This window comes from Mercenaria mercenaria, chromosome 18 (genome assembly GCF_021730395.1).
Source record: "Mercenaria mercenaria strain notata chromosome 18, MADL_Memer_1, whole genome shotgun sequence".
NCBI classification, from domain to species: Eukaryota; Metazoa; Mollusca; class Bivalvia; order Venerida; family Veneridae; genus Mercenaria; species Mercenaria mercenaria.
The window spans coordinates 31951218-31969605 of NC_069378.1; the positions used below are offsets into that span (position 1 = coordinate 31951218).

The 18388-nt window shown below is 35.1% G+C and overlaps 1 protein-coding gene across 6 annotated transcripts in view; it reads right to left on the reverse strand.

Moving 5' to 3' along the window:
- LOC123537852 (mannose-1-phosphate guanyltransferase alpha-B-like) overlaps positions 1-18388 on the reverse strand; it is a 32412-nt gene that overhangs the window by 11232 nt on the left and 2792 nt on the right. For 2 of the 6 annotated variants that reach the window (XM_053529658.1, XM_053529655.1), the window contains exons 2-8: positions 16861-16958; positions 14756-14859; positions 13625-13817; positions 11073-11132; positions 9223-9237; positions 4541-4671; positions 2913-2924 (exon numbers count right to left, since the gene is read on the reverse strand). In XM_053529658.1, the coding sequence (XP_053385633.1) occupies positions 2913-2924; positions 4541-4671; positions 9223-9237; positions 11073-11132; positions 13625-13817; positions 14756-14859; positions 16861-16958 (613 nt within the window). The remainder of the gene's footprint in view (positions 1-2912; positions 2925-4540; positions 4672-9222; positions 9238-11072; positions 11133-13624; positions 13818-14755; positions 14860-16860; positions 16959-18388) is intronic. The other 4 variants (XM_053529659.1, XM_053529656.1, XM_053529657.1 and 1 more) reach the window with 3 other exon arrangements.

Below are 18388 nucleotides of genomic sequence, written 5' to 3' on the forward strand. Positions count from 1 at the left end.
GGCCATGGTGGCCCTATATCGTTCACCTGTTATCATTGCACTTGAGGACAAGAAGAAGGTCCTCAGAAAAAATATCCAAGTCCAAAGGGCAGGAACAACAAAGGGAAGAAATTTAACCAAAAAGAAAAAAAAATTCTTAAAAGTTACAGATATGTCAAAATACACCTAAAAATTGGAGGTACCATCCATGTTGTACCACAGAAAAGTGGTCTCGGTTTTTCCCTATGGCCAATAATAAAAAAAAATTACTCAAAATAAGCTATTTATAGTAAAGTAAAAGGGAAGTAATTAAAAAGAAAATTATTGTAAGTGAACAAAAGAAGGATCTGCCAAATAAATCTGTTGACATAAATGAAATTTCAGATCACTATCTTCATTAGTGACGGAGATATACCCATTTTAATTTGAAATAAAGGGAGGTAATTTGACATACCTGGTAAAATCAGTCTATAGTTATCTACCCTGATTGGCACAGTCCAACTAATGACAATAATGAAATTTCAAATAAGTCCTATAAGTACTGACTGATATAAATCCATTTTGATTACAATCAGGGGAGGTAATCAGATATAAAAAAACTCTGGCACCTACGATTGGATCTGATTTGTCATGGAATCCAAGATCTATTGTTGTTGAAGATATTTTGGAAGTTTGTATCAAATAAAACCATAAATGAAGTCTCTATATGGCTGCAAAAGCCAAAACAGCCAATTTTGGACCTTTAGGGGGCCATAACTCTGGAACCCATGACGGAATCTGGCCAGTTTAAGAAAGAAACCAAGATCTTGTGGTAATACAAGTTGTGTGCAAGTTTGCTTAAAATCAAATCATAAATGAAGCTGCTATTGTGCAGACAAGGTCAAAATAGCTAAGTTTGGCCCTTTCAGGGGCCATAACTCTAAAACCCATTATGGGATCTGGCCGGTTCAACAATCATAAATGAAGCTGCTATTGTGCAGACAAGGTCAAAATAGCTAAGTTTGACCCTTTCAGGGGCCATAACTCTAAAACCCATTATGGGATCTGGCCGGTTCAACAAAGGAGCTGAGATCTTATGGCTACACAAGTTTTGTGCAAATTTGATTAAATTTAAATCATAAATGAAGCTGCTATTGTGCAAACAAGGTCAAAATATCTAATTCTGGCCCTTTCAGGGGCCATAACTCTGGAACCCATAATGGAATCTCGCCAGTTCAAGAAAGGAACAAAGACCTTATAGTGATACAAGTTGTGTGCAAGTTTGGTTAAAATAAAATCATAAATGAAGCTGCTATTGTGCAGACAAGGTCAAAATAGCTAATTCTGGCCCTTTCAGGGACCATAACTGTGGAACCCATAATGGAATCTGGCCAGTTCAAGAAAGGAGCCAAGGTCTTATGGTGATACAAGTTGTGTGCCAGTTTGGTAAAAATCAAATCATAAATAAAGCTGCTATTGTGCAGACAAGGTCAAAATAGCTAATTTTGGCCCTTTCAGGGGCCATAACTCTGGAACCCATAATGGGATCTGGCCAGTTCAAGAAAGGAACTGAGATCTTATGGTCATACAAGTTGTGTGCAAGTTTGGTTAAAATAAAATCATAAATGAAACCACTATCGTGCAGAAAAGAAATTGTTGATGGACGGACGTACACACGCACGGACTGACGACGGACGAAGGTGATCACAAAAGTTCATCTTGTCACTATGTGACAGGTGAGCTAAAAATATCGAAGTTCACCATGCTTGTTCAGGAGTTATCTGCCTTTGAATATGCAAATTTGAAGAAAAATCCAGTTTTTAGGGCAGATAAACAAGCACGGTGACCTATGATTGTTTTTGCACTTTTCTGTTTCTAACATGAAACCGTGTTCATATACAAAGTTTGAACAAATTCTATTATTGGGAAATTTTTGCTCCATCTCTAATACAAGAAACTGCAGCATCTTTACGTTTTTGTTTTGTTAGATTTCATGTAATTTATGAGTGCAAATTTAATCTCACACGAGTTCAAGTCTAATCTCAAATAGACCAATATCTCAACACATACAAATCTTGACAGATTATCTTCTTTGAGCAGACGGACGTATAAACTGATACAGAAATATCAGTTACACAAACTACTGTACAGTTCTTCACTTGTAAATACAATAGTTTGGACTTCAAAGTTAAAGTATATCGAGTTGAATGCAACCTTGTTCTAATTTGTATAAACAGTTGTCAGATCACTATAGCTGTCTAATTGTGTGCGTACTGCATCTGCAACATGCACTCTATTTACTTGTATCATAAGTTCTGGGTTCAACAGTGTGATGTGTAACAATTCCTATCTGATCACATAATATAAAATATCTGAAACCCTGTGTGTACCTTATTAAGTTGTGCTTGCACTTAAGGTACTGAATAACCATGGAATGTGTATAATTTTGTTAACCACTTATCGTCAATTGTATATTAAGTTAGTGGAAACCTAACAGAAATCGGTAATTTCTGTTCGATTATATAGTCTTGAATAGTGCTTCAGCATTCTTCAATGCAGCTCAAACAAGCATCAGGCTTTCCCTTCATATCGAAGAATACTGAAATCGCATTCAAAGAATATGAAATCAAACAGGAATAACAGGAATTTCCAACTGTCATTACGTGTCCATTACCTTAAATCGCAGGAGAATCTTTCATTTCTCCCAAACTGCTCATATTGCATTTATCATGTCGTTTGTTTACATATAATTATCATGCACTCTATGCGACAATCATACCGCTCCTACAACTGTCAAATATTCAAGTCACAATTCTGTTGCATTTAACCCATGATATATGTCTGTCATACCGAAAGTGCAATGACAGTCAAAGAGTGTACATGTATTATAAAGCATTCATATTTTTGCGAATTAAATAAGCGACATTCAACATTAAAATAACAAATATACTTACTTCTGCGCTAAACTTAATGAAATAACAAAGAGATAATGTCTTAATCATGTTAAGAAATAACAAATAGACCTCAATAAAAATGGAAAGTACATAACAAATGCCCTCAAAATGGAGTGACCTTACGCGGGGATAGAGTTGGGACTCAAGTTTACAGGTAAGATTCTTGACGGTGACTTTCACCTTTGGGTACAACACACTTTATCATGTTCAACATTTGTGTAAAGTTTCAATGGAAAAACTTGAATTGTTTAAAAGTTACATCTTAGACAACATGTGTTTCGAACAGAAAGATTAACTAGAATGAACATACAGTGTAATTTCTATATATAACTCTCTTCACCTCCCTTTGAAGGCATAAAAAGTAAGAACAATTTCAATTAATTATTTCAAATGTCATGATTTCCAGGATGTAAAAATTCCAAAAATAAATGGACTAGAAGTTCCATTGTTCTTTACACATCTTCAGCAACTTCACTCACTGATTATACATGCACAGAGATTTACTGTAAAATCGTTTAATTCCAAAGGCACAGAATTTCGTGGTTAAATTGGCCAAAACAGTTATTTCACTGAGATATGAATTCGTGAATTTCAACTTCTGAACATAAAACAAATGGGAGTTTTACAAGTTCGCTAGGATTTAACTTTGCCGATTTACTCAACCACGAAAACTAGTTCCAATCAATTATTAATGATTTCATAGTATTTTGGGGCTTAAACAAATAATACCGAATGTTCTCTTTAAGAGGTTAACATTTAGCTAAATTTACAATATGGTAAACAGTATTTTTCCTAGACAGCAATAAATCTTTTCAAATCTGGCAATAACACAGACCTCACAAAGGTAACAGACAGCATCATGTAAAATACATGAATCCTGAGATGATATATGAACAACCAAGTCAAGCAACAGTCACACAGTCCAAAAGATGTCATCCCTAGTTCACCGAGGTCGTGGGTTTAAACCCACCTGGGAGAACATCCATACCAGCTTATAACGAACAAATGCTTCTTTTTAGAATTAAATTTAGCTAAGCTTAATAATATGTTACTGGCAGTGCTTATACATGTACAGTGGAACCTTTCTACAGAACGGCCTCCAGGGCAGAGTTAAAGTTCTGTTTGGAGGGGTTTTCGGTTTAGAGGGGTTTTGTTGGTGGAATGTGTGCTACATTACATAAATAGTCATACAAGTATCAAGCAATCTGATTTACTTGAAATCCTGATTTGCTTAATTACTGTATGAATCAACATCTTTTAAGTTTTTATGGACAAATGCTAGAGTCTTGCTCTAGAAATATTGTACTGCTTCTGGAACAGAGGAGTTCCGATTTACAGGGGTAATTTTCTAATGAAATAAGAAGGCCGAATTTCGGGAACGCAAAATCTGTTCAGTTTTGAGGTTTTTTTGGCATTCCTGAATTCCATTTTAGAAGGGTTTCACTGTATATGCATTTATTTACTGTAAAAAGAAAACCACAGTTTCAAAATAGCAAAAGGAAATTGGTTAGGTACAAGTTCTCCCAACAGCAGCAGTTGGCTCTCCCTAGAAATTAAATGCTCCCATATTAAAACTGCAAGCAGTCTTCGAAATCTACCCGAAGCATCAGTATAAACTAAATACATACTTGTAATTTTGTTCCAGATTTTTCTTAAATTCCACTTCTAGAGGCCCAAACAGAGCTGGTGAACACAGATATATCCCACAATTGATTATAGTGCTGATGAACGTTTCTGGCTTTTCAACATAATGCATGACCTACAAGAAAATGAAAAGAAGTGGCAATACTTGCCTTTAGTCTTAATATTTAACTTTATCATTTTCCAGCATATATATAACATATAATTTTATTTAGAAAAGAATGTTACATTATAAGAGTAAATATATATACATATATCACCTTTATTCTTTTTGCGGTGAAAGCTAAGTAAAACAAGAGCTGTCTAATGACAGTACGCTCGACTATTTGAGGGCCTTCCACCTTAAAATAGCTTATATACAAAAGCTTTAGCAAAACCTTATAAATTGAAAAAGCAGCGTAATTTTGAAAACTGTACTTTAGAGATATGGAATGTGGCTCAGAATGGTCATTTCATAATGCTGAGCACTTATGTAGAGTTTGGAAGTATTCAGTGCTTTAGTTCCTGAGAAACCTGCTCAACAGACAAAACTTTCACCAAAATTTCTTTAGTGAAAAAGAGGCATAATTTTGCCAAAAGGAAAGCAAGAGTTATGAAACCTGTAATGCTGATGTCCAAGAAAAACTTTCTTTACTATTTGGAAAATTTCAAATAGTCGAGCGGAATACCGTGTAAAGTTCTGGTATTTAAGAAAACAGAATTATGTTTTAAAAATACTTATCTTTCAGTTATATAACACAGCGAGTTAATACATTTGCAGCAGAAACTAGAGCTGAGAAAAGCACATGTCTCCCACAACTGCCTAATCATCTGAGTAGTAGTATATGAGTCAACCATGCACCAAGACCTCAACTGCCTTATCAGACTTTGAGTGCTTTGATTATCCAAAAACAAGTTTCAAGGGCCATAATTCTGAAGTGCCTGGGCCAATTTGGCTAGTTATCGAACTTGGCAGAGGACTTATTGGCAAACACATTTTGTTCAAGTTCAGATGAGAAATGTTTGACTTAAGAGTGCAGACAAGCTTTGTGACAGACAGACTGACAGACAGACAGATAGACAGACAGACACACACACAGACAGGAGTAAATTAATATGTCTCCCACACCACTGTGTGGTGGGAGACATAATAAATCAACTGCAACACTCACAAAATTTGAACCAACATTAAATTTTGGCTTTATGATATATTATGTATATGACCATAATAAATAAAAAAATTTCATATGGTAATATATTAACTTCAAAACACATATTTTACTAATTTAAAAATAGTGGATAAAGAAAACACCAGTCCTTTAAATAGCTGAAAAATTTGTTAATATATCAATGCAAATGCAATGTACATAACAAAGCTTTGTGGGTGTATAAAAAAAGCAAACAGGAGCTGTCCGTAAGACAGCCAAGCTCGACTATTCGAAATATTGACCCAGAAGCAGGAAAATATTACCCAAAAAAGTTAAATATCAAAAGAGTTTTAAGTTCAAAAGTGGGAATAATTTGACCAAAATGCATATCAGTTATGGGACTTGCTGCTATCAACTAGTTTTATAACCCCGAAGGCACATGAGAAGTTTCAATTCAATATCTGCATTAGTTTTGGAGATAGAAACTTGCATGTAAAACTTTAACCAGAATTTTCAAAGTCCAAAAGGGGGCATAATTTGCCCAAAATACATGCCAGAGTTATGGGACTTGATCCAGTGAGGTTAGTAATTGATCTAGAAAAAGAAAAAATAAGTTTCAAATCTATATGCCTTTTAGTAATAGCTGTATGTACTTGCACGCAAAACTTTAACCAGAATTTGCTAAGTCCAAAAGGGGGCATAATTTGGCCAAAATGAAGATCAGAGTTATGGGACTTGATCCTATCAACTAGTTTTATAACCCCGAAGACACATGTGAAGTTTCAAATCAATATCTGCAATAGTTTTGGAGATAATAACTTGCATGTAAAACTTTAACCAAAATTTTCTAAGTCTAAAAGGGGGCATAATTTGCTCAAAAAACATGTCAGAGTTATGGGACTTGACCCAGTGAGGTTGGTAATTGATCTAGAAAAAGAAAAAAGAAATTTTAAATCTATATGCCTTTTAGAAATAGTTGTATGTACTTGCACGCAAAACTTTAACCAGAATTTTCTAAGTCCAAAAGAGGGCATAATTTGGCCAAAATGAAAGTCAGAGTTATGGGACTTGCTGCTACCAACTAGTTTTATAACCCCGAAGACACATGTGAAGTTTCAAATCAATATCTGCATTAGTTTTGGAGATAGTAACTTGCATGTAAAACTTTAACCAAAATTTTCTAAGTCTAAAAGGGGGCATAATTTGCTCAAAATACATGTCAGAGTTATGGGTCTTGACCCAGTGAGGTTGGTAATTGATCTAGAAAAAGAAAAAATAAGTTTCAAATCTATATGCCTTTTAGAAATATTTGTATGTACTTGCATGCAAAACTTTAACCAGAATTTTCTAAGTCCAAAAGGGGGCATAATTTGGCCTAAAGGAAAGTCAGAGTTATGAGACTTGCTGCTATCAACTAGTTTTATAACCCCGAAGACACATGTGAAGTTTCAAATCAATATCTGCATTAGTTTTGGAGATAGTAACTTGCATGTAAAACTTTAACCAAAATTTTCTAAGTCCAAAAGGGGGCATAATCTGCTCAAAATACATGTCAGAGTTATGGGACTTGACCCAGAGAGGTTGGTAATTGACCTAGAAAAAGAAGAAATAAGTTTCAAAGCTATATGCCTTTCATTGATGGCTGTATGTACTTGCATGCAAAAACTTAACCAAGGTGTGACGCCGACGCCGACGCCAGGGTGAGTAGAATAGCTAGACTATTCTTCGAATAGTCGAGCTAAAAACTACATTGCTCTACTGAGTTTCAAAGCTGGATTGAACATTTTGATACAGGGTCACAGGCAGACTATTTCAGTGAATTTTTTTTTCAATATTCGACCAGGAAGAATTTCTGAGAAGAATCTTAACAGCAATCTAGTAGAGAAAACTGGCTTGGCACTTGACTGTTATGTTTTTAGACAAATCAAAATAATTTGAATGAATTTGATCAGGCCTGGGATTTAGTAAAAACTCTAAAGCCTGAAAATCTACATTTTAGAGCCTGAAATGTCCTTTTTCAACAGAGTTATACAGGGAAATTCTTGCAGCCAAAAGTCTGAAATCAGGACCAGTCCTGAAAAATCACAGGCCTGTTTGATACAGGTTCAGCTAAGTAACGCTGCTGTGAAATTATTCTGAAATCGGACTAGTGGTTTGAAAGTAGAAGATTTCGAAGTTTCATGTATCATATATGATAAAACTAGCCCCATTCCCTGGCTGCCATGTTTTGTAACAAAACAGAATGACTAGAGGGTCACCAAGAAACATTGCTATGAAATAACTTTGAAATCGGTCCAATTGTTTCACAATAGATTTTTATAGTTTTTCATAAAACCATATATGGAAAACTAGCCCCACCCCCTGGTGGCAATGTTTTTTTTTTTTTAACAAAACAGAATTATATAATTTGAAGGAACTTGATAGGTGGTCATCCAAGGAACATTTCTATAAAATTATTTCAAAATAGGGCTACCAGTTTCTGAGAAGAAAACTAGTCCTGTCCTTTGGGCCATGTTTTTTAACGAAACAATGATTGGAAAAATCTGGTTTCTGTAAATTATTTGAAAATCATGTCAGCAATTTCTGAGGAGAAGAGTTTTAAAGATTTTCCTTCCAACCAGAATTCTGTATTGATGATCTATATTTAAAGGAGTCTATAAGGGGGCCATCCAAGGGTCATTTCTGTGAAGTTTGGTTGAAATTGGCTTGGTAGTGTACAAGGATATTTTTGTTAAAGAAATTGTGGACAATGGACAGACAATGGACATCTAATGATCCTAAAAGCTCACCATGAGCATTTCATGAGTTGAGATCACTGAGTTTAAACTCTACCCGGCTGTATTAAAACATTTCTTTAAATTACAATTAATAATGTATACTCTTTGGAGGTTAAACTTATAAGCATGCATGGTGTGGCTGAAAACAAAAATAAATTGAGGAATGAAAATTTGAAGCAAAGTATTGAATTCAAGGCTATCTATTTGAAAACACTTTCTCATGCTGGTTTGACCTCTATACTTTTTTTTCATTAAAAAAGGAATAACCCATCATATAAATCAAACCCTCTGAGCAGAACCATTCGTCACCTTAATTCCAGAAGCATGTAAGTTCATTTTTGACAAAATGGAGTGTTTGGTATCGTTGGATTCGTCTCCAAATGCTCTACAACATGCAATAACATATGCATGTAGCTCTAACATGAAGAGGGTAAATCGCTGTGCCAAAAACATCTAACTCATCCATTTTATGTTCCAGTCAGATTTTTAAACGTTTTTTTCTCAAAACGAAAAAAAAAATGAAGTTATACGCTTCTGGAATTAAGGTGACGCATTGCTAATTACAGAAACAAAAGCAAGTAAAATAGTTACAAGCTTCAATAACAATCTGTCATGTTTCTGTTAAAAAAAAAAGAACCTCCCAGGTGCATTTACGGTAAAAATTATCCCGATGGGTAGGGAATAAAGACAGAAGAAATGTCCCATATACATTGCATGTGTAGAGCAAAAGTGTGAAGATATAAAAACAGAAAAATATATGTGTACCTGGCCAACACTAAACTTAAAATCAGAAATAAACATTGACAATATTTTCAAAATTTACAAAAACAGGGCTTCTCCTGGCTTTTAAATGCTATCAAAGTAAACTGTGGTTTTGGCACCAAGTACATTATGTATTTGTTATTTATTGTTTGGCACACCAAACTTGTCACCACAATTACATAAATTTCTTACATTTTGCAAAATTTACAATAAGTTGAACATCAATCTATAGGTCTCCAAAGGTGTAAGTACATTACCTTTTAATTTTACTGGTAGAAATGTGATTTTCATACAAAACCCTTAGGTAAATTTGTAAAATATGAAAATCTTATTAAGTTTATTTTTCAAAATTTTGTAAATATATTATTTGTCTGAAAAGAATACTCTGATAAATTTCGCATGCACTAAGTGACAGTTGGGAGTCCAAATTACATTTAGAAAAAAAAAAACAACAAGCAAATTCAGTGAATTTATATCCCTTGCCGAATAAGTTGTTTTGTGAATGAGGGGAGTATATTTTGAAAGATATTTTATTTCCAGATATACACAAGTTATGTACAAAAGGACCGTGCAATAGTTTGTTGGTTCCTTTTTTTTTTTTTTTTTACAAAATCCAGGAGAAAAATTCTGCTGTATAGTGATCATGAAGATCCATCACCTTTATATTATTTATGTTTTAAAGTTCCTGTTACTCAGCTTGGAGATCTTTAGAACGATGTAATGAAAGTGTAAACAATGAAAAGACGTTGTTACAAAACAGGTGAATCGACCTGTAGTCCGTTCTAAGCCAAATAATTTTTGGTAAAAAATATCTAAAGTTTAAGCAATGTAATTGAAAACTATAGCCGACAGCAGAAGAGGCCCTGGAAAACATAATTAGTATCAGAATATAACTGTATAAAATATCTACATTTGCTTTAAAGAGGCATTTCTCCAAGGAGCTGATTTAAACTTCTTGATTAAGCTGATTAAGCTGTCATTTGGATACCTTTTCACCTTATGTAAATTACAGGTAAATTCCTATAATTTGGCATCATAGATGCTGCGTTACTAACAAAATAAGAGTGATTTTTATCATACAATTAAACTTGTCTTAGTGGCCACTTGTAGGGGTTTCATAAAGGGCCAGGAGAGTGGGGGGATAGGGATTTACCCCTGCTATAGTGGTCTGTAGCCCTGGCTACTTTTCCAGTAGCAAACAGAGCTCTAAATGGGAGGACTCCCTAACCTTCTCTACTTTGCAACATCTACTTCAATAATTAATGAAAACCCTGTCATCTGTATTGAGCAGCCACCTGCATTTAGCAGCCAGTAAGATAACTTCCCAAACAGACATTTTCTTCTAATTTCTACCTGCCTTAAGAAAGCCACCTGTCTTAAGCAGTCATACTGTTTCACTCGCTTGGCTGGCTGCTAAATATAGGTTTGACTGTATCTTCTCCTTAAATTGTACTCAATGAATCATGTACTAAGAAATGGAAATGGTTCAGAATTCTAAAAAAAAATTACATAAATGTGGGAGGGCTGCCTCTTTAAAATAAACATGTCAAGACAAGAAAAGACTTGTGAATGTACATAACACACAACGTATTAGTAATGCTACTCAAATTTTCAAGATTTCATCAAAATTCATTTCAAGAAAAACATTGTTTACACATTTTTAGATATATTTAACAAAATTTTATTTTGAAATACATGTAAGAGTGTATTAAATGTAACTAAAATACAACATTATTTATTTCAAAATAAACCACAAGTGTGCCTTAAGGATAGTTTAGTGGTTTCAGAGACTTATTACATATGAAAGTTCACAAAATTTGCAGAGTAAAATATAGTTCATATAAAAAATATACCTCGTGTGTATCTTTATTTTCTACAATACATCCGTATGTCAGTGATTGCTGTCTTGTTGCCTGGAACAAACAATATATATATAATGTTTACAGTCACATGTTTACTGATAAATTTGTCACAAGACTACTTTTAAATGTCTTTAATAAAAGATCAACAAAATAATCTTGCCTTTTAGTCTTTGGAAAACAAATCACCCTGTGTTTGCGTTTTTACAGATATTTGAGCTTAGCAGTAAAAATAGCACATCCCTGTATCAGAGTAGGCAATATGAAAAAAAAAGTCCTGTATTGCCCAGTCAACAAAGACCTGCCAATAACGTGAATGCTTGAATAATCACAAGTGGGACTGAAATCCTACATATTGAAATCAGGTAATAACACTCATAATTTCAAACTGCTGCGATTTCTCCATTGCAAGGAGGACACTGATATGGACCATACTGGTTTAAATGTAAGTTTTTTTTTGTTTAGAGTCACACTGACACAAATAAGGTCATAAGGCAACTTTTCCAGCTAATGATGGTAGAGGAAGACTGCCGGTGCCCCTCCAAGTTTAAGGCATAGGCAGGCACCAGGATGGATGGCTTCCTCACATGAAGAGTGAGGTCCAAACCCACATTGGTGATGGGCACGTGAGTCGAAGCCAGCAACTTTAACCATTCTGCCACTGGGGTCCTGGTTTCAATGTACAGTGTATTAGTTATTCAGCTTGAATGACATGGGTTTGAAACCCTTGCAGGTCTAAACACTGCCCAGAAACTTCAAATCGTCTTTGATAAATTGAACTCAGACGAAATGGAACGAAACTATGTGATCACTGAAAAAGTGTTTTACAGTAAATGAACAAAAAGACAGCATTTATATTAATTAAAAGAACTCTCTATATGATATTAATACGTTTAACATTCGCTGTCTGTGATGATTTGATATAACAAGAGGGCCATAATGGCCCTATATCGCTCACCTGTTATCATTGCACTTGAGGACAAGAAGGCCCTCAGAAAAAATATCTAAGTCCAAAGGACAAGAACAACAAAGGGAAGAAATTTAACCAAAAACAAACAAAAAAATTCTTACAAGGTATAGATATGTCAAAATACAGCTAAAAATTGGAAGTACCATCCATGTTGTACCACAGAAAAGTGGTCTCGAATTTTCCCTACGGTCAATAATAAAAAAGTTACTAAAAATAAGCTATTTATAGTAAAGTAAAAGGGAAGTAATTAAAAAAAAATATTGTAAGTGAACAAAAGAAGGATCTGCCAAATACATCTGTTGACATAAATGAAATTTCTGATCAGTATCTTCATAAATTACAGAGATATACCCATTTTAATTTAAAATAAAGGGAGGTAATTTGACATAAAATCAGTTATCTACCCTGATTGTCTCAGTCCAACTAGTAACAATAATGAAATTTCAAATAAGTTCTATAAGTACTTACAGATATAAATCCATTTTGATTACAATCAGGGGAGGTAATCAGATATAAAACAACTCTGGAACCTACGATTGGATCTGATTTGTCATGGAATCCAAGATTTATTGTTGTTGAAGATATTTTGGAAGTTTGAATCAAATCAAACCAAAAATGAAGTCTCTATATGGCTGCAAAAGCCTAAATAGCCAATTTTGGACCTTTAAGGGGCCATAACTCTGGAACCCATGAAGGAATCTGGCCAGTTCAAGTAAGGAAGCAAGATCTTGTGGTGATACAAGTTGTGTGCAAGTTTGGTTAAAATCAAATCATAAATGAAGCTTCTATTGTGCAGACAAGGTCAAAATAGCTAATTTTGGCCCTTTTAGGGGCCATAACTCTGGAACCCATTATGGGATCTGGCCGGTTCAAGAAAGGAACAGAGATCTTATGGTGACACAAGTTTTGTGCAAGTTTGATTAAATTCAAATCATAAAAGAAGCTGCTACTGTGCAGACAAGGCCAAAATAGCTAATTCTGGCCCTTTCAGGGGCCATAACTCTGGAACCCATAATGGAATCTTGCCAGTTCAAGAAAGGAACCAAGATCTAATGGTGATACAAGTTGTGTGCAAGTTTGGTTAAAATAAAATCATAAATAAAGCTGCTATTGTGCAGACAAGGTCAAAATAGCTACTTTTGGCCCTTTCAGGGGCCATAACTCTGGAACCCATAAAGGAATCTCGCCAGTTCAAGAAAGGATACAAGATCTTATGGTGATACAAGTTGTGTGCAAGTTTGGTTAAAATAAAATCATAAATGAAACCACTATCGTGCAGACAAGAAATTGTTGACGGACGGACAGACGACGGACGACGGACAAAGGGTGATCACAAAAGCTCACCTTGTCACTATGTGACAGGTGAGCTAAAAACAAAATGTCTGAAACCATTAATTTTGTCCACAACCTCTGATTCATATGGAGATATATCATATATCAATTGCATGTGAAGAATTATAAGAATCCAGGAATTCTGATTAGGTTAACCAGCTGCCATTATCTGGAAGAGAAATTCTGTTGATGAAATTTTTATTACATTTAAAACCAAAATTAATCAATCAAAAATCTACGACACCTCTGTTCCTAGAATGGTACAGTACGTCCCCATTGGTTTCTTAGTATGAAATTGTAACATTTCCTTCAACGGGAAATCGCCACACACATCAGCATTCATAAGGAAGAAATAATCTGGATTTCCTGCCAGAATCTGATCGCGGAAATGGTATATCCCTCCTGCTGTGCCAAGGGCAGTGTACTCTTGCAGGTACCTGTAGAAATATGGAAAAAATGACTAAATTTATGATTTACTGACAAATACAGTTAAAATAAAATCAATTCTTCTTGTTTTAAGACCAAAGTAGTTCTCAATGCTTGTAGACTATAAACAGAATTAGTCATCATTGATATAATAATAAGTACCTTGACCTTTTAAGTATGTTATTTTTATCACCTTTCAAATAACAAAACTAAATCCTAAATAGTTCCTTTAAAAACCTGAGAAGTACATGTTTAAGTCTTTTAGTTGTAATCATAAGACTGGTGTAGTTTAGCAACATCTTAAGAGCTTTTTTTCCTATTACAGGCGTACGCTAGAATTCCCTGTATATGAGATGGGTGAAAATTTTCCCAATAACAGAATTTCTTTAAACTTTGGATATTGAAGGACAATCATCTAAGAAACAAAAAATGCAATAAAAATCATAGGTCACCGGATTCGAAAAAGAGTTATCTGCCCTTGAAAACGTCATTTTTGGAGGAAATGCCGTTTTCAAGGGCAGATAACTCTATTTCGAATCCGGTGACCTATGATTTTTATTGCATTTTTTTGTTTCTTAGATGATTGTCCTTCAATATCCAAAGTTTAAAGAAATTCTATTATTGGGAAAATTTTCGCACCAAATTCTAGCATACGTCCTTAAGAGTCCAATTCTTGTATAAATATTTGCAGAAATTTCACTTTAACTTAGTTTTTAAGTCACGCCAACACAATTCAGGTCACTATTCAGTGATTTTTCAGCTCTATTCGTGGAATAAGACACCTAGCTGTATTTTAATCAAAGAGAGCATAATATGCATAAAATCATCAACTGTCCATATATGAATGAATTCTATGCCTGGCATGAGGTATAAACACATGGTGCTAAGGGGTCTTCAGCGGGGATATATATAAATCAATATTGTAGAGAAGACAACAAACTTCTATTACCTGATTTGAATTTTAAACTGCTGTTGTGCTTGAGTTATAAATCTGTTCAGTGCATCATTAGGCTGGTAAAACCCAATTAGTATAACCTCCTTCATTCCTTCTACCTGAAATATTTACACAATTTTAAGTAACATGACATTAGCTCAAACTGTCAACACCAAATTATCACTCAAACTTCAGTAAATTTTGTTGAATATTAAAATTTTAACTGAATAAAAGTTCTATCAAATATCTAAAATATTCCCAAAACGTTTCACTGCCATTTACATGTGTAATTGTTTAAACTTCAGTAAAATTTTGTTGAATATTTAACTGAATCGCAATCAAAACTCTATCAAATATCTGAAATATTCCCACTATCTTTCACTAAATGACTGTCATGTCAAAATTGTTTTTAAGAAATTTTAGTGTTTTTGCTATGGCAGAGTGTTAAATTGTTAACCAAAAGGTAAAAACTTCAAAATTAGACTAAACTAGAAAATGCTTTTGTAAAAAAGCGCATGTCTCCCCCAATGCAAAGTCCTATAGGCACAAAGTCAATAGGGGTCAGGAGCGAAAGTCAAAGAGACACTGATGGTTGGCTGCAATAGGGATCATCTACTTGGCATGTCCAGCCATCCCGCTAAATTTCAACACTAGTGGCCTAGTGGTTCTCAAGTCACTGTTCAGGCACCTGTGACCTTGACCTTTGATCAAGTGACCTCAAAATAAATAGGGGTCATCTACTCTGCATGTCCAATCATCCTATTAAGTTTCAACATTGTAGGTCAAGTGGTTCTCAAGTTATTTCCAAAAAATGATTTCACATGAACAGGCCACTGTGACCTTGACCTTTATTAGACTGACCCCAAAATCAATAGGGGTCATCTACTCTGCATGCTCAATCATCCTATGAAGTTTCAACATTCTGGATCGTCAAGTGGTTTTCAAGTTATTGATCGGAACTGGTTATCAATGTTCAGGCCCCTGTGACCTTGACCTTTAACGGAGTGACCCCAAAAACAATAAGGGCCATTTACTCTGCATGAACAATCATGCTATGAAGTTTCAACATTCTTGGTCGAGAGGTTCTCAAGCTATTGATTGGAAATGGTTTTCAATGTTCAGGCCCCTGTGGCCTTGACCTTTAACAGAGTGACCCTTAAATCGTTAGGGTTCATCTACTCTGCATGACCAATCATCCTACGAAGTTTCATCATTCTGGGTCAAGTGGTTCTCAAGTTACTGACCGGAAATGGTTTTCAATGTTTGGGCCCCTGTGACCTTGACCTTTCACAGAGTGACCCCAAAATCGATGGGGGTCATCTACTTTGCATGTACAATCATCCTATGAAGTTTCAACATTCTGGGTCAAGGTCTCTAGTCATTGATCAAAAATGGTTTTCAATGTTCAGGCCCCTGTGACCTTGACCTTTGACGGAGTGACCCCAAAAACAATAGGGGTCGTCTAATCTTTATGAACAATCATCCTATCAAGTTTCAACATTCTGGGTCAGGTGGTTCTCTAGTTATTGATTGGAAATGGTTTTCAATGTTCAGGCCCCTGTGACCTTGACCTTTGACGGAGTGACCCCAAAATCAATAGGGGTCATCTACTCTTCATGAGCAATCATCCTATGAAGTTTCAACATTCTGGGTCAAGTGGTTCTCTAGTTATTGATCGGAAATGGTTTTCAATGTTCAGGCACCTGTGACCTTGACCTTTGACGGAGTGACCCCAAAATCAATAGGGGTCATCTACTCTTCATGAGCAATCATCCTATGAAGTTTCAACATTCTGGGTCAAGTGGTTCTCTAGTTATTGATCGGAAATGGTTTTCAATGTTCAGGCCCCTGTGACCTTGACCTTTGACGGAGTGACCCCAAAAACAATAGGGGTCATCTACTCAAGCAGCCCTACAACCCTATGAAGTTTGAAGGTTCTAGGTCAAATGGTTCTCCAGTTATTGCTTGGAAATGAAGTGTGACGTATGGACGGACGGACGGATGGACGGACAGACGGACAGGGCAAAAACAATATGTCTCCTGGGGAGACATAATTAGTTAACATAAACAGTGTGTTCAGTTTCACTATCTGATGTTCAAGAAATAGGTTAAACTTAGACCTGGGCACAGGCTTCTACATGGTGATGGATAATTGGAAACCCAGCTACTGGAAACAATGGTTTTGGAGTCTCCAGGGACAAGGGACGGAATCTGGTTCCTGAAATAAAAAAAACAATATTTAATACCCGATAATGCTGTACAAATTACTATTTATTATTTATCGAAGGTTAAATTTGCGATCATATTTTCCCTGGGATTTAAGAATTAAAAATACTTCTGTTTCGGTTTCCTTTCACTTACAATATCTTTAAAACGATGAAAAAAATACGACAGCAAACTTTTAAAATATAGATACCGATCTTAGTATTCATATTAATGTGGTGAATTTATGGGTACGATTCTTCTTGGGTATGCAATATATCCCTGACGTATGCACACTTCAAAGGAAGTTTGTACTCGAGGTCTGGTTACGAAAGAAACATTCTACTTTAATAATCGCCATAGTGGTTACATGCATTCATCCACGTTTCACAGCACCGCTGCATTCCTTGCTGGAAGGACTGAGCTAGCGTTCGACGATTTCTACCACGGATAAGCACTATACCAATTACTGGACATCTAGACAACCCTGTACGGGTTGTTTGGACTTCTAAACTCCGGGTCTAGAGGTCCAGTTACCGGACCCCTAGCCATAATAAGACAAAATATGAATACACATATACCAGTTAAGGTATTGGACCCGTGATAGAGTACCTCCTTTTTGAAGAGTATTCAATTCCTACAATAAACCTACTTTGACTGCAATTTTCAGGGGGTGGAGGGCGTAGGTTCAAGCCCCACTGGGACCAAATTTTTTTTTCTTTAGATTACATGTTGTGGAAGAAATGCAGGTAGGTTTTACTTATGCCCCAAGGTTATTTTTGATATAGTGAGCAAAATTCAAAACAGACCCACAGGATTCGGCCTTAATTTTTCAATGTTGTAGTTAGAATTCTGTCTCATTAAATCAGTTTACTTGAGGCACCCTAGAAAAAATGATATTTACAGCTTTATAATTGTTTAACAATAGTTTGATGTTTCTTTTATCAAAATTAATGGTGTAATGACTTCTCTGCATACGTTTTAGAAAGTGGCCATGACATTGAAATTTGTCTCTACTTGAGCTTGAGGAAATACCATAAATTATACAAAATTTACAAAAAACGGCACGGTAAAAGTTGTTTAAAATTTGCAACACAGTGCGAAACATGGTGGACTTAAAGAATATACCAAGCAAATGCCATTTTTTAAACATAACTATTAGGGGTCCAATACCTTAAGTTGTATCAAGTTAGGCTTATTCATACACAAAAATCATTTACTCAAACATAATTATTATGTATCAAGACTATTTCATGTTTGATCACCAAATAATTTTATATATCCTACTTGTGCATGTATGGTATATAACTTTACTTGAATACAAATATATTTTATCTTGTTTTACCTGTTCCCAACAACTAAATGAAAACATCAGTATAGTGGAAACTGACTGAATTATTTACCAAACCCTGCAGTTAAGACTATGCATGGCATTTTCCACAGAAA